This window comes from Girardinichthys multiradiatus, chromosome 1, assembly GCF_021462225.1.
Source record: "Girardinichthys multiradiatus isolate DD_20200921_A chromosome 1, DD_fGirMul_XY1, whole genome shotgun sequence".
NCBI lineage: Eukaryota > Metazoa > Chordata > Actinopteri > Cyprinodontiformes > Goodeidae > Girardinichthys > Girardinichthys multiradiatus.
The window spans coordinates 4,621,646-4,643,266 of NC_061794.1; the positions used below are offsets into that span (position 1 = coordinate 4,621,646).

Here is a 21,621-nt window from a genome sequence, read left to right on the forward strand (position 1 = left end):
TTGTTCTACCTGGTTTATTCATACTTTTGTTATTTTTGTGTACCTTGTGTTTTTCTGTGTTCTTTTTTTCTCAAACGTGACAATTTAAAACTTTTCTCAGGGAAAGTTTGTACAATTGTTTAATTTTAAATTTACATTGACTTATTTCTTTGATTATGAGTTAACAATTTTATTGTGTAAATGTGAACATATTCCATGTACACTTTTTCACTGAGAATTAATGAAAAGAAAATCATAAAAAAGAAAAGAAAATCTAAAATATTTGAGTTCTGACAAATTTACTATTTAAATTACTGTTTATAGTGACTAATAGCTGCAAAACCATTTTCTTTGTCTTCTTTTTTAATCTTTTAAAATATAGACTCAATACCCTAGGGTTTTTAACATAGAATATGATTTGGCCAAAGGTCTTGGCTGGTTACTACAACATTAAACAATTAGAAAACCTGCTGAGGACCAGAATCAGACAATTTTCAGCTTGAACGACCATAACTGGAACTGGAACATCAGAATCAATTAATGCTCGGTGAACATAACAAAGACACCAGACCAAAAACAAGAGCTCTCTTCTGTCTATATCTTCTTACTAAGTGAAGAGGACAGTAAGTTAGCAATTTCTGATTTTTTTTAGAGGCTTTTAAGATGAAGTCAAAGGATGCACAGAGATGCCAGAAGCTGTTTAAAAGGAACATATTTTCCTGAACATGTTGTGAAATGTCTGGTGACTTGTCCAGGGTGTACCCCGCCTCTCGTCCGTAGACCGCTGAAGATAGGCACCAGTTCCCCTGCAACCCTATTCAGAAATGGTGGGTATAGAAAGTGGATGGATGAATGTTGTGAAATGTTTATGATTTATTCAGGCCTTAAGAGAGCGAGACCTTTAGTTGGAACCAGAAATCTGGGTCTGTTTCATTGTTTTTGAGCCTTCAACATGTCTGTAATAACAAGCTTTCGGAAATCTCAGTATTAAGTTAGAGATGTACATTCACTAGTGAATGCACATGGAGACTGCTGTTTTTATTTGTAATGCTAACCACACCAGCTGTTCTATTTGCTATAATATGATACTAAAAAAAGTGCAAAACCATCAACCCCCAATCGATCTGTCGATGTTTTAAAATATTTGTAAAATCATGTTTTACAAAAACGTCTCTCTCACAGTGTGATGTCAGCTCTGCTTCTAATATGAATAACTAGCAAAGACTTGAAACAGGACATGAAAGGGGCTGATCATCTACTGCAGCTAAACAAGAGCTTTGAAAAGCCAATTTGGAAAGAATATGACTGATCCTAACAAATAATGAAGAAACTATAAATGGTTTAAAATGTTTGCATTTGATTAACTGAACTCAATGTCTCATAGGTAGAACTTTAATGTCTCAACTTGACCCAAACTTACCTCCCCCTTCTCATTCCTAATTCGTCGGTTAAACTCTTTTCCCTCCAGACAGATAAAATCATCTCCAGGGTGTATGATGCCGCACTTGGCAGCAATGGCCCTCGCTGTGTTAATGTTGTCACCAGTTACCATCCGCACTGTGATACCCGCACGCTGACACTTCCGGATGGCTTCCGGCACCTTGAAAAGGTCAAAGGAATTTGTTTACACAGACACAAAATGTCAGTCAAACTTCAGATAGATGGTAAACCATAATTTATTTAGAGCATTCTTTACAAAGGCTTCTAAAGAAATTTACCTCAGGTCGCACAGGGTCTTCTATTCCAACCACAGTGATGCAGGTCAGCTCAGTCACTATTTCTGCCTCGTTGTCCCATTCTGGCTCCGGATTTGGGGGCAGATCACGGTAGGCAATGGAGATGGTCCTCAACCCCTCACAAGCCATTGGCTCAATCACCTAGCAATCAATCATTAAAACCATCATCAGGAAAAGTTCTCAACGCAGCAACTACTCATTATACAGATCTTTTCAATTCCAATATCTAAAGCCGAAATGAGGTTTGAGGTTTATTTATGATGGATGCAATGTGACGTAGCTGCAGGGAAAGACCCCCAGCTTGCTGCAGAGAGCTCAGTGTGACACAAAAAGGAGGTGACATAAAGCTGCCACAACGCAAACTGAACTACTGAGCTGGAATCAAGTTATGGATGGAGCAGTTATTTTTCTCACGGCACAAGCTGTGCTCATCATAAGCTAAATTTGGATCTGTCAGCTTGTCAGTCAATTACACAATGCTAAAACGCACAAATATGTGTGTTTGCTTCATAACATTTCTATTACACTAAAGCTGATTGAGCAAAGGCTTTCCACACGTCAAAGGTTTGTAATAAATGTAAGTATGACAAGGCTTATGTCACATTTTTGTTTACATTTCATGCAGAAATTCTTTTGGGTTTTTAGTGTGAATTTGGATGCTTAAAGTGTTAATGTGTAACATATGCTTGCTTGTGGATATTTGAGGTAAGCAGACTGAGTCAGCAGTGCACTCTTCACAAAATCACTTCCCATAATAATGTTCCAAAGACAGCTCACTTAGCAGAACCTAAATGTATAGTAAATGTACATGACAAAACCGTTGACATGTTCAGGATGTAATAAATGTTTGAAGCTTAAAATGTCAAAGTTTGGGACCAAAATCACTATATATGCCTCATAAGACAATAATTACACAAGAGAGGAGGTGGAATTCATTCAAATGGTGACAAAGATTGGAATCTAAGGAGCACACAGACTAGAAGAAAAAAATCTACATCTGTAACAGCAGCAATATAAACACATTCAGTAAAATATCTGCCTCTTTACACATTTTTACTGTTTTTCTTTTTTGTCACACCTACATGTTTCAGATGAACAAATACATTTCAATATCAGACAGGGTGAAAATGGAATCCATGCAAGAGTTTCAAGGTGAATACCACGGCTGACCAAAAGAACACAAAGACCCACCTAACAATTGCCAAACAACTGAAACTCCCCTTTAGTTTTCGAAATATACTGGGTGGACTGATGAGACAAAACGTTTCTGAAGGCGCGTGCCCTGTTAGATCTGGTGCAACACTAACAGCATTTCACAAACAGAACATCATACCAACATGGTGGTAGTAGTGTAAAACCGCCCTTATTGATGGAACCATGAATTCTGCTCTCAACCAAAAAACCCTTAAGTGGAACATACGGCCTCATTCTCTGACCTTGAGTCCAAACATACTTGAGCTATGTTGCAGAACAATGAACTGAACACCAGTGAGTCCAACTATAAAATGCTAAAAAAAAGTTAAGGTTTTCGAGTGGCCTAATCAAAGTTTGGACTTAAGGCCAATCTGTGCTATCTTGCTAAGTGTAAGATGAGATCAAACTGTTTGTCTTTCTGGACACTTAATTTAAAAAGAACAGAGAAATCTATTTGACCATATACCAGTAATGTGGTATTCTGAGTACCGGTAATGGTCTTTCATTGAAATCATTTAGGAGATCTGCAGGTCCTCTAACCTTTAACAGCTTTCAATCATAGATCAGGTAGAGTTTATCAGTTATATTACTCTTTATTGTTGTTTTTGTTTCCATTACAATATTCTTTGATAACAGAGCAAAAATCACAGTTGTACTATAAATGTTTGATTCATCAAATATGCACCTATTAATCAGTCTAACCTGTTTGATCATCTCATCTCTGTCACGTGGGCGAAAACCACGAGGTTCTCCATTAGCATCCAGGAAGTAGGAACACCTGAGAGGGAAAAAGAAGGAAATTATCTTATGTGCTGTAAACAGTCTGAGTCTGCTTTTATTCCCACAGTCACGTCGGCCTGCACATCCTCCACGTAGTTCATACTGCACCACTCTAAATGGACTCTATAAGTATATAAGATAAGGAATGAAGCTTATTTCTTAAAGAACTATTGTTTGTGTTCCGTGCTGCTGGTCACCTGACGAGATTACAAATAACGTTAAGTGGAGGAGTGTGTCACAAGACCACAGGAGCTGCAAACTACAGATCAGTGACTGATAGCTGCTAGTGTTGTAATAATTAAGAGGGGAACGTACTAAACACCAGGGATGGACTGAAATACATGACTTTTGTTTAGCAGGATTATATGGAGATAACTATCGCACCAGTTATATAATGATCACAGACTTTGGGGGTGTGAATGGGATGTGTTTTGAAAGTGTGTGTTTGTATGATGTAATGTTTTTGACGTGGGAACCTAGTTATTTTCACTATAACTATGGAGATTATAGTTCACTAGAATGACTTTTGCTAAGAAAGGATTGAAATTGGCACATTTAAATATTCATAGTTAAGAAATGAGGTAACTGACATTTCAAAGATTTTCCTGGGCAGTAACTTACATATTTTGGGGATCACCGAGACTCACTTGGATTCAATCAACATTTGATGACAATTCAGTATATATTCAAGGATATCATATATATAGGAATGACAGAAATGCAAGGGCGGAGGAGTTGCTATCTACATACAGGAACATATACCAGTAAAAATAAGAATGGATTTAATGTTACCTGAGATTGAAGGATTATGGCTTCAAGTTCGTATTCCACATTTAAAGCCATTACTGGTTTCCTGTTGTTACTGCCCACCAAATGCAAATTCTGACAACTTAGATAAATTATGTACCATGATAGACAATGTGTGTGATAGTCAAAATGAAATTTATATATAGGCTGGAACTCATTACAGTGTCCTTTAAGAAATAAGCTTCATTCCATTACTGAGGCATGTGGCCTAATACAACTCGTGGACAAACCTACTAGAATATTCTGTAGGAATGATGGATCCAAAACATCAACATTGATTGACCATATTTTTACAAACTCTGGTGATTTTTGTACGAAGGCGATATCAATCCCAGTAGGTTGTAGTAATCATAACTTAATAGCAATGGTCAGGAAAACCAAAGTTCCAAAAGGGGGTCACAAAATAATAATTTTATTGAGGATGTGCAAAATATTTGTTGGGATGAAGTATTGATGAGTAACAATCCAGATGATGCTGTGAAAGCCTTCAATAAGCTCTTTTTACATGTAAGTGATACACATGCACCACTAAAAAAGAGAAGAGTAAGTACAGTAAGAGCTTGTGGATTGATGCTGAACTTGATGATTGTATGATGCAGAGAGATGAGGCTAAAAAAGTGGCAACTGTGTCTCAGTATGAATCAGATTGGCACATATACAGAAAGCTGCATAATTATGTAACTAAACTAAATAAAAAGAAAAAGAAAGTTTATTATAAAAATATAATTAGTAATGAAAAATAGGACAAATAGAAATTATGGAGTATCCTTAACAATATGTTGGGAAGGGATGCTAGATTGACCCCATCGTTTCTTGAATGAGATGGCCATTGTTGGGAGTATGATTATTGATTGAATAATCTTGATCAATAATTATAATTACAAATCATAATCTGACAAAATCAATTTCTTAACCATAAATCCTCATTTACAAATCGAGACCAGAGATATTTCTGGTGTTGTAATTGTGGCTCGACGCCTCTGACAATTACAACCGTTGAATACTCCGTAATAGTTAATAACTATTGCCGGAGATGTCACTGTTTAATCGACCGTTTCTGCCGAAACGTGTGGAACTTGAACCTTATTTTGACTGACACATCACTTTTTGCACACAATGAAACACCAAACGCTCTCTCTTTATCTATGTGAATATTTATTAATTTTCACCTACTCAACATGCAAAATTCTACAAACACAGGGGTAACACATCTAAATAAGCAAAATCAACAAACGGTAGTGGGTATGTATTGAGTCAACCAGCAGTTTATAGCACAACAGATGAAGGGAGAGGATATGAAAGGGGGGTGTGGTGATGACTGGTGGGGGGTTGGAGTGCAGCTTAGAGTGTCTTTTATGATCTTCTGATCATAAAACTTCCCCCCTAACTCCTGACCACGAAGGATTGATAACTTTTGGCGGCAAGTTAGCACAGTGAGATTGAAGACAAAGGTAAAATGGAGAATTTTACCATGAGGTCGTTTTAACAGTCCAGTCTTGCAACGCACCCACGTTCAGATAGTAAACACAGACAGCTCTGGGGAACACGGCGGATCCCGATATTACATAACACATCAAAGTTTCAACAAGCAAGGTTACATGCACATATTATTCAGAACACATGAGATCCTAACCAGCGATTCTGATCGCTTCTACAACCTCTGACCCTGCCCAGGCCTTCTAATAAAGAAATAAAAAAAAAGAAATGGGTTTTACTTGTGTCGTCTTCTTCCTGAGCGAGGGAATTCGAGCGAGGAAACGTGGGGTTGAGTTAATTGTGCGTCCACAATTAACTTCAGGGGAACAGTCAGTCTTTGTCCTTCGGTCTTCTTGACAAAAAGGAAAAATATGATCTGACCATCAAAGTCGACTTGAAAATGAAACACGGTAGCGGTCCGTCTCTCCGAAGCTCCGTGTTCTCAGTTACGTGTTAACTCACGTCTTCAATCGGCAAAGTGAAATCTCTGGCCTTCTTATTCCAAAGACTTCAGTTATGAATGGTTCGTTGTCCAACGAGAGAGAATGAATGAAACTCTTCACAGAGTTCTTCTCTTAAAGTGGTGCGCTTCAATCACCAGATCGGTTTCCAGCAGAAGGCGAGTTTTCAAACATGAGCGCCTCCTATATAGCATCCTGTGACGTCAGACTGGGGACGCCCAGTCATATCAGTCGCAATGCTCGATGGGATATGTAGGAGCGGGCTGTCCTGGGTACAAAATGGCCGATGCCATTGGAGGGGCACAGTGACGTCCAACAACGGGCAGATAATCCAATACTCAGCAAACAAGTGGTCCAACATTCCCCCCTAGGTTCAAAGGGTGAGATGAATCGCAGTCTTTGAAGCTACTGGGACCATTCTGTCCTTTGCTGAGCAATCAGTGATCCGTGGCGAAGCAGAACAAAACAAAATTGTCTGTGTTACTCAAAACCTACGACTGGGCAGGATAGAGGTTAGCCTGGGCAGGACTAACTCTGACTAAACTCATCCCTTTCTACATTGTTCAATGAGACAAATACAGGACAATACATTCATATCATCATTACATTCTTTGGTCATCAGCTTTGGTAATCCTGAGACAAAATGAAACAATAACAGATATCGTACATTTATATGTATATATAAAAATAAAAGGAACAAAACAAAATCATGGCTCATAGCTTATTCATCCAACTTCTATTAGGCACTGGACCCTGGCTGTGTCATTGGCAAAGGCGGTGCTATGAACCGTGGGGGAATGAATGTGAGGGAATCAATCCTGACCTGTAAACGCTTAACCTGTCTGTATGCGGTGAGTGCCATTCCAGCCGTCACGACCCACCCGATCACAAGGAGAACTACCGTAACGGTCATAATGTGGGTTTCTGTCCATTCTGTTCGCCGGGAATACCGAGAGAAAGGTGTGACGCTTAGTTCCGCAGGGGTGAGGCTGAACTTAATCTGTTTGGTCCCTTCCACTATCAGTTGTTTTTCAATACTAGCGTCAATGCTGAAATTATATCCCTTGAAAGCATCCATAATTTCAATTTCTGTATCGTATCGGTCGAGATTAAGGTGATGAAGGATTATGTCCCCGAGATGTAGGAGTGCACCTTGGGGTACGGAGACGAACATTGTTTGGTTGGGTAATTTTATTCTGGTAACGGTGTCGTGCTGATAGTAGGATAGCAAGGCTTCTGTTACTGGGGTGCTTACAAGCCATCGGTTACCCGCACGTTCGACCTTGGTTTCTAACCCTACATCCTTCAGAGTTATCTTTGCCTGACAGTTTTGTTCGGGAGCTCCCTCCCTTAACCCACACATGTAATCGGTGACATCTCTAATAAATGGGTTACTCGGGCACACCCAATGGAGGTCCTTGGTTTTGGTGCACAGGTCTAAATTGGGAATCAAATAAAGTTTTGGGTCAGCCTCGTGGTAAGCCAAAAATGATGGGGTTTTAAGTTGTACGTGTGTGTTTTCCTTCCAAAACCCGACATTTAACACTGTTTTAAGCCTGTATACGTTTGCTCTTTTGATGATAGGAAGATTGAGCATAAATCCTATCTCTAGGTTATCCGGATTTACGAAAATTGGGATTGCACTGCCTAAGCTATACGCTAGGTGTGTTTGTGGAGGTTGCAAGGTGTCTGTTGTGGTGGACTTTAGGATTTTCTCCACCAAATCCAGCGGGACTAGGTAAGTGGGTATCCGTCCTTCAGTTAGGCTGTCTACCGATGAACCAACTTCCCTAATCAGGTCCTGCATCAAATCTCTTACAACCTGTGTGTACATCAAATCATTCCTGACCACTTCTGTGAGGGTTTGCAGTGCATGCAGGGTATTGTTAATAAGGGTGGAGTGTAAGTTTACAGTAACCACGGTGCCCTGGAGGGTCTTGGTTTGTATGTCTAATAGTCTCTGTTGGAGGAGGAGTCTTTGTTGGATTTCTGGCATTTCGTCATCCAATTCTTGCACGTGTCTCTGAATAGTTTTCAGGCTAACGGAATTTGCTGCTGAAAGGCCAATGGAAAACAGAGATCCCAGCGCCGCAGCTGAGGCTATCAATCCACCGAGGAATCTCTTTGGGCGTTTACTGCCGCTGAGGTCCTCTTCGGTGACCATGAATTTCTGCACTTGTTTGAGGATATAGATTGTAGTCTGTTTGGCATGGTCTATGGTGTCGGGGGTTTGAGTCCCCTGAGGTCTTCCTTCAGTCATCAGTGGCGGAAGACGGATGTGTTTACGGTATACGTCCCACGGGTCTAGGCGCACGAAGACCCTCTGCGTGTGGAGTCTACAGCGCGTAATAAGCAGCCCGGGGGTGTCTTGCAGGACTGTGCCGGTTGGTGGTCCTATCTGTACTACGCCGGTTGGTAGAGCAAGTGTGGAGCCAATAAGAATGCCAATCATCCAGATGACCTCCATCCTGCAACAGAGAAATCCTGATTATAGAAGGGAAAATTTTATGGATGGAGTTGTTAGTGGTTAGTGCATGTTAGTGTGGAGTTTATTTACATGCACCGATCTGACTGACCCTATGCGCTCCCCTCTCCTCCCTCAGTTCCAGAAGGGAGCCCTGTTTCTGTGGAGGAGAGTCTGTGGTAGGGTTTGATCTGGTTCGCGTGAACCCATTTGTACATCGGGGCCTGTTTGGATTTTGAGATTCTTATTCTGTAGGCCACTGGTGAGAGTTTACCTACAATTTTGAAGGGCCCTACCCATTTTGGGAGAAATTTCCTGGAGCGTCCGGTTGGTAGGGCAAATCTGAAATAAAATACTTTTTCACCCACTTCGTATTCACGGTGGGCTGCTTTTCGGTCATAATATGCTTTTGCACCCTCTACGCTGGCTTCCAGGTTTGTTTGCGCCCAAGCAAATGTTGATCTGAGGTGCTCCTTCAAGTCTGCGACATATTGGTGTGCTGTGTAGGCAGTTGTCACACTCACATCTTCTGGATGGTACAATAGATGGAGTGGGAGAGTCATTTGCCTTCCAGTCATCATCTCAAAGGGTGTCACTCCTGTAGAGCGTTGGGGGGTGGACCGGATGGCCATCAGGACTAAGGGGAGTTTGATGTCCCAGTCCTTTCCATTGCCGCTAACGTACTTCTTTAGCATGGCCACTATGGTACGGTTCATCCGCTCCACCTGACCCGACAATTGAGGGTGGTAGGGAATGTGAAATTTTACTTTCACCCCTAGAATGTCAAACAGCGATGTCATGACGCTTGAGGTGAAATGCGTCCCTCTGTCCGAGTTAATGGACAGGGGAAGGCCCCACCGGCTGAAAACGTGGTTCAGTAGAAGAACAGCTGTGGTTACAGCTGTGTCGTTCGGTGCAGGTAAGCATTCAACCCACTTGGTGAAACTGCACGTCACTGTTAGGAGGTATTTGTTACCTCTGGCCGATTTGGGGACTGGTCCAACCCAGTCGATTTGCAGGTGGGACCACGGGAATGTGACCCCCCTTCGCTGAAGTGGTGCCCGACCGAGTGGTTGTGACGGTTGGAACTGACAGCAAGTCAAACATCCTTGGATGTAGATTTGGGCGTCGTGAGCCATCGAAGGCCAGTATGCCACCTGTTGTAGGGTGTGGAGTGTGGCTTTAAGACCCCTGTGACCCCCTACAGGAGAGTCATGAGCGTGGGCTAACATGACCCCCCTGTGGTCAGTGGGTACCACCCATCGGGGCGTCCCGCACCCATTGTGGTTGTAGACCAGCAAACCTTTCTCCAGCTTCAGGTGGGACAGGTTACGTCGGAGGGTTCTCAGTTCTTTGGTCTCGCCCGTCGCCAATGGCGACGTTTCCGTTGACCGACCGTTGGCCACTAGCTCTCTAATGGTGTGGAGGTTTGGGTCTTGGTCCTGCATGGTTGCCAAGTCTGTGTCACTGGGTTTTCGCCCAAGGTGGAGAGTCTCCCCAGAGCTTTGGGGGTTTTCGCGCCTCTCCTTCGTCTGTCGCCGAGTAACGGCACAGATGACATGGGCATGAGAGGTAGGAAGCTGTTCCTTTTGGAAACTCCATGGGGTTCCACTTTCAGCTCCCAATCGGGCTAGACGGTCTGCTTCATCATTTCTGTCCTTGTCTGGGCCCAACGTCCGGGAGTGACCTTTCACCTTTTTCCAATACACTACCATTCCCTGCCCTGTGGTGAGATGGTCACATGCCAGGAAGAGTTCGGAGTGTTTTACCTCTTTATTCCTGGCATTCTTCATTCCATTCTCTTTCCACACCGGGAGATGGGAGACGAAACTGTGCCGGGCATAGTTGGAGTCGGAGCAGATCACCATTTGTTTAATGTCCAGGGCTGTAGCCTGCTGGAGGGTGATGAGTACTGCTGCGATCTCTGCATATTGACTTGTTTTCGGCCCCAGTTGGTAGTGGTTTGGTTCGGTGACGTGGTGCCCAACCCAGATGATGCCCACACCGGCCTGTAGTTGACCTCCATGAAGGAAGGCACATCCGTCAATGTAGGCTCTTGGAAGCCCTTCGCACACGTTTTCATCGAAATAGCGGTGATTCGAGGAAGACTGGGAGGTGGCCGGTTTGTCAATGGTGGTCGCTACGGTGTCGCATTCACAGTGCTGACATTCTGCTAACCCTTGTCCCAACACCATTTTGTTATTCTGACCGTACTTGACCTCAACGTCATAGCCTTGGAGTGCCATCATCCATGTTGCGATGCGGCTGTTGGACACTCTTCCTTCTCTCAAACGTTCGCTGTTCAAGAAAATGACCGGTTGGTGGCTCGTCTCAATAATGACTTTCTGCCCCCCAACATAACTGCGGAAATGTTCAACTGCCCAAACTGTAGAAAGCAGAGCTCTCTCACAGTCGGAGAACTTAACCTCTATGTCACTCAAGGGTCGGCTTGCGTATGCGACAACTCGCATGTCCTGGTCATATTTCTGCTTCAAAGCAGCACTTAGACACTTGGAGGAGAAACCCGCTTCCAGGTAGAACTCCATGTCCTTATCTGGGTAGGCCAGGCAGGGAGCAGAACCAAGTTTCTGTGTCAGGAGTTGGAAGGCATGCTCTTGGGGTTCCCCCCATGTAAAAGGCGTGTCTTTGCGCAGGAGTTCTGTGAGGGATCTGGCCATCTCCGCATAGTCCTCAATAAACTGGCGGGAGTAGTTACAGACCCCCAAGAAACTCCGAAGTTCAGACACGTTCGTTGGAGCCTTTATGTCTTGGATGGCTTGGATCCTGCTGGCTTGGGGCTCAATGCCGTTTGGGCCCACGGTTAAACCGACGTATTCCACCTTTGTCCTGCACCATTGGCCTTTGGCGAGTGCTAGCTTAGCCCCTGCCACGCCAAGCTGGTCCAGGACGTGCCGAAGTTCGGCTAGGTGTTCCTCGAACGTCCTGCTCCTCATAAGGATGTCATCGACGTAAATGAGGTTTCCCCGGGTTGCGGCATCGGACATGGCTTTGTGAAGGAAGATGTTAAATTCAGCCGGAGAGTTCGAGTACCCAAAGGGGCACCTGTTCCAGGTATACTGGCGGTTCCCAAAGGAAAACGCCAATTTGTACTGGTCGGCCGGGTCTACCTTCATTGTCCAAAAGCCATTTGCCACGTCCACTGTGGAGAAGAAGCGAGCGTCTCTCACCTTAGCCAGCTCCTGGTCCAGATGAATCATGGGCCAGCGTGAGAGGGGTACCTGCTTGTTCAGTGAATGGTAGTCTATTGTCAGACGCCATTTCCCGGTCGGTTTCAACACCGGCCAGATTGGGGAGTTGTACGTGGAGTTGCATTCACGTATTATATGTTTCTCCAACAGCTTGTCGAGGATCTCTTGAATTGACTCGTAAGCGGCCAGAGGTATCTTATATTGACGCACGAACGCGTTCGGGTTCGTTGGAATACGAACCATGTGGAGGTCGGTGACCCCACAGTCATGGGAGTCCTTCGAGAGGACTGACTGGTATTCATAGAACAACCGCTTTTAAGAGCCGTTCTTTCCTCTTCCGTGCTTAGCGCATTGGCTTTCTCCAGCTGCTCGCGGACCTCGGTCTTAAAACCGGGGCAGGGTTCGCTAGAGGAGTCCTGTGTCCCAGGCTCTTCTTGACCTGGCTGCTCTGGGTGTGTCGCCAGTGCGTACACTACCAGGTTGCCTTCAGGCCCCAGGGTAGCACCACAGGTGGATTTGGTTGCTAAGACCTCATGTCTCTCCATTGTGATCATGCCTGACGGGAACGTGGACACCACGTCTGGAGAGTCCTGTCTATCGGATACAAATAAGGGCATGTCTCCAATCACGGGGATGGTTAGCTCGAAGTCATGATGAGAACTGTCTATGAGCATGCCCAGGGGTTTCCTTGCGGCTACCTGGATCGGCACTTGAGTTGGATTCTCCACCAAAAGATAAGTCGAACGGTTGTTCAACTCAAGCATGGGCGTGCCACAGACCACCAGGTTCAAGTCCCGGAAGTAGGGAAGAGGTTGGAAGAAAACGCGGGTGTTCTGAAGCTTCTGTCCGGTTTTGACCGTCAGTCGCATCGGTACCCCTGCTGTTCGCTGCGGTATTAGTGACTCGGTCTCACTGATGGCCTGGCAGGCCTGAGGGGTAGTTTGTCCCGACAGCATGACCTCAGGGGTTCCCAGAAAGGGGCTTGAGGGAGCGTTGGCTCGGGCCCAAACAACCTGGTTAAAGGTGTCTAACTGGGCGCCCAGCCGAACCAGTAGATCTGCCCCGATGAAAACCGGTGGGTGCAGATGTTGAGCAATGCTGAAGGTATGGGCGAGCTGTCTCACGCCCAGCTGCACCTTGAGGATGCAGACTCCGGTTGCCTTCAGCAGGCGGCGTGGCCAGCCTGCTGAGAGCAGACTGTGGCTACGTCGCGCCTCAATTAGATGTGGGTTTTCTTGGGACAGACGGTCATATAACTCCCTGCTCATTGCGGACTTCTCCAGCCAAAGTGCTAAGATCACTTCCGGTGTGAAGGTGTCCTCCAGGTGCACACCTTCCACTCTTTTGGGGTTGTAAAGTTTCACCCCTTCGTTTTCCAGAGAGCAGAGAAACGAGTCATGACCGCGAAGGGCAGTTCCCTGGGTGGCCGGATGCACTTGTGCCCCACAGGTGCCCGAGACTGGTTCTGTCGAAGGCATGAGCTTCGCCAGAGGTTCTTTGGGACCCTCCACACTGGAAACTTGGTTGGTGGAAAAGGGCGGTTTACTGCTTGTGCCCAGGGGTTTTGGCGTCTCCACCTGGGCCCAGAGTTGGCCCTGGTGGCAGTCAATGAGCGGGGCCAACTTGTCCAGCAGGTCCTGGCCGACAAGTAGAGGCTCGGTGTCCAGTGTGCAAATGTAAATGGGGTGGACCAAAGTCATGTCTTGGAATGAAACATCCAACCACACCCGACTGGTTATGTATGAGCGGTCTTGGGTGTAGCTGGTTATGCTTACATCGCAACCCTCAATTTGAAATAGTTTACCGAGAGCAAGCATAGCTCTACTCACCTCCTCAAACAGGGTTGAGCACATCAGGCTAATTTCTGATCCGGTGTCCAGGAGTGCGTTCGCCTTGACGCACCCCCCTATAATTGTCAGACAGTATAGGCGACCGGCATGCGTGTTGTGGGTTAGTTCACCTAAGAATTTTAGGAAGGGAGTCCGGGGTGTTTTTCCTGTCGAGGTCTCAAGGGGTACTTGAGGCTTCTCAGGTTTTTCTCCCCACCCGACCAGATAAACTCTGGTTGCCGTGGAGGCGGAATCTACGCCTAGTCACGCTGACAGGGGTTTCGGATCTGGTTTATCCAGGTGGTTGGTTTCGCGTTTTGAAGGTGGTGGGGGTGCGGTGGCCTCACGCACCGCTTCTGTTACCATCTTGCGTAAGGCCTCCTTCATCTCTCTCCCCATAATTCCCTCTGCAGGTCGGTCCCACCCCTTTCCATCAGTCTTACCTTTCGGCCTCGCTTGGTAGTCAGGGCGCCTGTTGGACCTAGGGTTATCAGATTTACCAGGCTTTGGGTACCGTTCATTGCCACCCCCCCGGTCCTGCGGACTAAACCTACGTTGTTCCCTGAACCGGTTCTTGGCATGGGTTACTGCTGGAGGTATTTCCTGACCTTCTAACGCGAGGCTGTTTCTGTCAGTTTGGACCTGTAAAACCCAAGCCTCGCTCTCCGATCCCTTGGTCGGGCGAGCACGTGTTTCCCACACCATCTGAGGATATTTGCGGATCTCTTGCATGCTCATGGCCTTGGTTCTGCAATACATAGTAACCTCGTATCGCACACTTTCATGAAGGTTGTGGAGGAACAGGGATTTAAAAGCATGTTCCTCCTCAATGCCTGGCGCATTGCGTCCTTGGAAGTAAACGGCTCTCAAGCGCCAGTAATACTCCCTGGGTGCTTCGCTTTTCTTTTGCTGGATCGTGAAAGCACCAAGTGTGGCTGAGGCCCGGTCCGTGTACACAGAATATTCCTCCCTTAAAGCTTCGCAAAGGGTTGAATAACGGTCTCGGACTGCGGGTGTCAGGCTCTCCATGAAAACATGGACGCTCCTGGACGTTGTCTTCCAGATGAGTTTCAGTTTCTCCCGTGCTGATGGGCTGTACAAATCTAGAAGACAGCGTTCCACTTCCCAAAGGTAATCATCAATGTTTGATTCTGCCTTATTAGGGTCGAAACGCTCTATGTCTTTAGCAAGGGACTCAAGCTGGCGGGTGCGCAATCCCCTCTCAGGGATTGGTCCCGGCCCATCTGAGTCATCATCGGAGAGTTCACTCCGGCTGCACTCAGAGGGTATCGGTGCATCACGCCTCATCCTCGGAGGAGGCAGTGGAGGCTGCTCCCGGTATAACTGTGGGCCCTGTGCTTCCCGGACTCGGGTCCTGGGCAGCGGTTGAGGGCGGTAGGAGCCACCTGAATCCCAGGGGCGGCACTCCTGTCGCCGTGGCGGAGGTGAGGGATCGTAGAGGACCGTACTGCGAGTCACGTTTGACGGCTGCTCGCATCTGAACCGTGAACTATTTACACCTGCTGGGTCCCCAGCTAGGTACCGTTCATGGCTGCTGATTGCAGTGGGGTGGGGCACCGCACCACTGAACCTATTCTGACTACTTACCCCCGTTCTTACCTCGGTGGATGTCTGGGGAACCCCATGAGCATGGAAAGGTAATCTCTGGAGAGCAGCTTCTACATCCTCCAGATCTGACCTGCAGGTTCTCTCAGGGTTTCGCAGGTGTGGCTCACCTCCAAAGGTTTCAACCTGTGAGATGGGTTTCGGTTTGTCCCCCCATTCTTCCAGGGGGGGCGGGGTGGCATGGCTACCCTCTATTGCTTCCAATCTATTTCCCACTTCTGTTATTTCCCCTCGAAGGACATCCACCGTCTGCAAAGTATCATTCAGCTCGAACTGCAGTTTAACGCACTGGTCAACTTCCAACATTAACCTTCGCTGATACAACAGAGTGAGCTGTCCTAACACATCTGAGACCCGTCTGTCCTTCGGTGGGTTTTTAATGACTTGGAGCAACTCCTGAATCCTGGCTTCACATTGCTCAATGCCATAATCATTGAGGCCTTTACGCTCCTCGGGGGACAACAGAATCAATGACCCAATCACCTCTTGTGCCTGCATTCCTATGGGGTCCTCCACCATACACACATCTCCAGCTGCAGTCTGGGATGTTCCCTCCATCTTTGGCCCAAAATGCACAATGCACGCACACAAACTGTTTATTTATGAACCACCACTAAATAAATTAGCAGCAATTCAACAGGCTAAGATATTCAGTGATTAACGATTGCTAAATTAATTAGCTGCACACAAACAGGCTAAGCTATTCAGTAATTAACGATTGCTAAATTAATTAGCTGCACACCAACAGGCTAAGCTGTTCAGTGATTAAGGATTGCTAAACTTAATTAGCTGCACACAACAGGCTAAGCTGTTCAGTGATTAAGGATTGCTAAACTTAATTAGCTGCACACAACAGGCTAAGCTGTTCAGTGATTAGGGATTGCTAAACTTAATTAGCTGCACACAACAGGCTAAGCTGTTCAGTGATTAGGGATTGCTAAACTTAATTAGCTGCACACAACAGGCTAAGCTGTTCAGTGATTAAGGATTGCTAAACTTAATTAGCTGCACACAACAGGCTAAGCTATTCAGCTAGCTGTCTGATTCATACCTGTCTCTTCCAGGTGTATGGGTTTGCTTAAAATGGGCACACAAGTTTGACCGTTCAAACTGTGGCTTACCCAAGTCTATGCTTTAATGGGGTTAATCAAGAAAACATGCAAAAAAGGGAAAAATGGGAAATAATTTTTTGAAATAACCCAGAAACCAAGTTCAAAATAAAATTTAAAAAATGGGAAAACGAAACTAAACATTCAATGCTGTTCTTAGCTTCAAATAAATGTTAGTGTTCTCTAATATGAATCACCTACCTTCCTGTTAGACATCTAAGTTAGTTTTATGAGTCAGATCAAAACATGCTTCACACACTAAAACCCAGCAAAAATGCTTAAATGTTTTCAAAAGTGGTAATGAATGATCTGTAACTTCAACTTTCAACTTTAAGTTATGCCCTTTTGATCATAGGTGATGGAATAATCTGCCTGTGTTAATGAATTGAGTGATTTAAAAAAAAATATCAACGTAGGAAATGCAATTCGCACTAGTGACCACCAGATGGTACTGAGTGCAGGTCTGCGGTTTGGGAAATCCAGCTGCAATCTGTAATCTATTAAATGGCCACCAGATGTAGGTGTTGTTCTCTAACTGACTGGGAGAATGTTGGTCACAACTGTAATTACGCCCAGCGGACACTGGGGCAGGTCTGCTGTTTATCAGCGCTGGTTTTTACAGCTGCAGCAGCAGGCTGGCAACTGGAAATTAACTTTAACTTTCCACAAGTTAAACCAACTTTCACCTTGCATCCACAACAAACACCTCTGAAAGCTAATGTTATCCTTTGCAGTAGAACTGAGCACAACCTAATCGAAATCCCCTAATTCACAAACGTTCTGTGCGAAACTCAAGTCTCCCAATAAACGTCTTGTTAACGGAGATCACAACTGTTCATTCTGTGCAACAGTGATTTGATGTCTGTCTTTTTAAGGCCCGTCAAAGGGACGCCATATGTTGGGAGTATGATTATTGATTGAATAATCTTGATCAATAATTATAATTACAAATCATAATCTGACAAAATCAATTTCTTAACCATAAATCCTCATTTACGAATCGAGACCAGAGATATTTCTGGTGTTGTAATTGTGGCTCAACGCCTCTGACAATTACAACCGTTAAATACTCCGTAATAGTTAATAACTATTGCCGGAGATGTCACTGTTTAATCGACCGTTTCTGCCGAAACGTGTGGAACTTGAACCTTATTTTGACTGACACATCACTTTTTGCACACAATAAAACACCAAACGCTCTCTCTTTATCTATGTGAATATTTATTAATTTTCACCTACTCAACATGCAAAATTCTACAAACACAGGGGTAACACATCTAAATAAGCAAAATCAACAAACGGTAGTGGGTATGTATTGAGTCAACCAGCAGTTTATGGCACAACAGATGAAGGGAGAGGATATGAAAGGGGGGTGTGGTGATGACTGGTGGGGGGTTGGAGTGCAGCTTAGAGTGTCTTTTATGATCTTCTGATCATAAAACTTCCCCCCTAACTCCTGACCACGAAGGATTGATAACTTTTGGCGGCAAGTTAGCACAGTGAGATTGAAGACAAAGGTAAAATGGAGAATTTTACCATGAGGTCGTTTTAACAGTCCAGTCTTGCAACGCACCCACGTTCAGATAGTAAACACAGACAGCTCTGGGGAACATGGCGGATCCCGATATTACATAACACATCAAAGTTTCAACAAGCAAGGTTACATGCACATATTATTCAGAACACATGAGATCCTAACCAGCGATTCTGATCGCTTCTACAACCTCTGACCCTGCCCAGGCCTTCTAATAAAGAAATTTAAAAAAAGAAATGGGTTTTACTTGTGTCGTCTTCTTCCTGAGCGAGGGAATTCGAGCGAGGAAACGTGGGGTTGAGTTAATTGTGCGTCCACAATTAACTTCAGGGGAACGGTCAGTCTTTGTCCTTCGGTTTTCTTGACAAAAAGGAAAAATATGATCTGACCATCAAAGTCGACTTGAAAATGAAACACGGTAGCGGTCCGTCTCTCTGAAGCTCCGTGTTCTCAGTTACGTGTTAACTCACGTCTTCGATCGGCAAAGTGAAATCTCTGGCCTTCTTATTCCAAAGATTTCAGTTTGAATGGTTCGTTGTCCAACGAGAGAGAATGAATGAAACTCTTCACAAAGTTCTTCTCTTAAAGTGGTGCGCTTCAATCACCAGATCGGTTTCCAGAGGAAGGCGAGTTTTCAAACATGAGCGCCTCCTATATAGCATCCTGTGAAGTCAGACTGGGGACGCCCAGTCATATCAGTCGCAATGCTCGATGGGATATGTAGGAGCGGGCTGTCCAGGGTACAAAATGGCCGATGCCATTGGAGGGGCACAGTGACGTCCAACAACGGGCAGATAATCCAATACTCAGCAAACAAGAGGTCCAACACCATTTTATTACAAAGCCAATGGATATAGCCAATCACTTAAATGATTATTTATGCGCTAAAATTAATAAGCTGACAGCGGATATGGAACAAAATAAAATTATAAATACAAAAGTTTTAATAAGGAATAGCATTATGAGAGGAAAAAGATGTACTTTTGATATTTTTAATGTTACTGTAGACACAGTAGAAAAATTGTTGGCAGAATGCAAAGAGACACCATCGGGTGTTGATAATGTTGATTCAAAATTACTGAAAATTGCTGCAAGTATAAATGCGGTTCCTATAGCTCACATTGTAAATTTTAGTTTTCACCATGGCATCTTTCCACAGGCTTGGAAAACGGCTAAAATTATGCCATTACCAAAAAATGCATCTGCACCATTCTGTGGTTTTAACAGTAGACCAATTAGTCTCTTGACCGCCCTAAGCAAAATTATTGTGAAGGTTGTATCTGAAGTAATTCAAAAATATTTTTTAGATTATAACTTGTATACAGATTTTCAACATGCATATAGAGCAGGTCATTCGGCGGCTATGGCTTTGGCCCAGATAAAAAATGATTCGCTCAAGGCATTAGATAACAAGAGGCTAGCAGGAGACATACTGCTACATTTCAGCGCAGCTTTTGAGCTCATTAACCCCACTTTCTGCTTAGAAAAATAGTGTTACTGGTTCAGTCCAGCAGCATTAATTTGGTTAAAGAGTAATTTTGAAAATAGGAGGCACACTTTTGTCTTTCTTTTTTAATAGGAACCTATCAGAGGTGAAAACTGTTTGCTGTGGTGTACCACACGGAAGCTGTTTAGGACCACTTTCAGTATATACAAATGACTTGCCATTGGTTTTGAAAAAGACTAAAATAGCAATATACAGGTCCTTCTCAAAATATTAGCATATTGTGATAAAGTTAATTATTTTCCATAATGTCATGATGAAAATTTAACATTCATATATTTTAGATTCATTGCACACTAACTGAAATATTTCAGGTCTTTTATTGTCTTAATACGGATGATTTTGGCATACAGCTCATGAAAACCCATAATTCCTACCTCACAAAATTAGCATATTGTTAAAAGGGTCTCTAAACAAGCTATGAACCTAATCATCTGAATCAACGAGTTAACTCTAAACACCTGCAAAAAATTCCTGAGGCCTTTAAAACTCCCAGCCTGGTTCATCACTCAAAACCCCAATCATGAGTAAGACTGCCGACCTGACTGCTGTCCAGAAGGCCACTATTGACACCCTCAAGCAAGAGGGTAAGACACAGAAATAAATTTCTGAACGAATAGGCTGTTCCCAGAGTGCTGTATCAAGGCACCTCAGTGGGAAGTCTGTGGGAAGGAAAAAGTGTGGCAGAAAACGCTGCACAACGAGAAGAGGTGACCGGACCCTGAGGAAGATTGTGGAGAAGGGCCGATTCCAGACCTTGGGGGACCTGAGGAAGCAGTGGACTGAGTCTGGAGTAGAAACATCCAGAGCCACCGTGCACAGGCGTGTGCAGGAAATGGGCTACAGGTGCCGCATTCCCCAGGTCAAGCCACTTTTGAACCAGAAACAGCGGGCTACAGAGAAGCAGGACTGTTGCTCAGTGGTCCAAAGTACTTTTTTCGGATGAAAGCAAATTCTGCATGTCATTTGGAAATCAAGGTGCCAGAGTCTGGAGGAAGACTGGAGAGAAGGAAATGCCAAAATGCCAGAAGTCCAGTGTCAAGTACCCACAGTCAATGATGGTCTGGGGGGCTGTGTCAGCTGCTGGTGTTGGTCCACTGTGTTTTATCAAGGGCAGGGTCAATGCAGCTAGCTATCAGGAGATTTTGGAGCACTTCATGCTTCCATCTGCTGAAAAGCTTTATGGAGATGAAGATTTCATTTTTCAGCACGACCTGGCACCTGCTCACAGTGCCAAAACCACTGGTAAATGGTTTACTGACCATGGTATCACTGTGCTCAATTGGCCTGCCAACTCTCCTGACCTGAACCCCATAGAGAATATGTGGGATATTGTGAAGAGAACGTTGAGAGACTCAAGACCCAACACTCTGGATGAGCTAAAGGCCGCTATCGAAGCATCCTGGGCCTCCATAAGACCTCAGCAGTGCCACAGGCTGATTGCCTCCATGCCACGCCACATTGAAGCAGTCATTTCTGCCAAAGGATTCCCGACCAAGTATTGAGTGCATAACTGTACATGATTATTTGAAGGTTGACGTTTTTTGTATTAAAAACACTTTTCTTTTATTGGTCGGATGAAATATGCTAATTTTGTGAGATAGGAATTTTGGGTTTTCATGAGCTGTATGCCACAATCATCCGTATTAAAACAATAAAAGACCTGAAATATTTCAGTTAGTGTGCAATGAATCTAAAATATATGAATGTTAAATTTTCCTCATGACATTATGCAAAATAATGAACTTTATCACAATATGCTAATATTTTGAGAAGGACCTGTATGCTTATGACTCAACTATTCATTTATCACATGGAACAGTTCAACAACTTAAAAATGTGTTAAATGAAGAATTAAAACGTGTATTCGAATGGGTCACAAATAACATATTACTACTAAATGTTCGCAAGAC

The 21,621-nt window shown here is 44.4% G+C and overlaps 1 protein-coding gene across 4 annotated transcripts in view; it reads right to left on the minus strand.

Moving 5' to 3' along the window:
- The window catches only part of atp2b3b (ATPase plasma membrane Ca2+ transporting 3b), a 137,928-nt gene that overhangs the window by 54,209 nt on the left and 62,098 nt on the right, over positions 1 to 21,621 (minus strand). For all 4 annotated transcript variants that reach the window (XM_047347739.1, XM_047347489.1, XM_047347569.1 and 1 more), the window contains exons 15-17: positions 3,612 to 3,687; positions 1,698 to 1,856; positions 1,400 to 1,579 (exon numbers count right to left, since the gene is read on the minus strand). In XM_047347739.1, the coding sequence (XP_047203695.1) occupies positions 1,400 to 1,579; positions 1,698 to 1,856; positions 3,612 to 3,687 (415 nt within the window). The remainder of the gene's footprint in view (positions 1 to 1,399; positions 1,580 to 1,697; positions 1,857 to 3,611; positions 3,688 to 21,621) is intronic.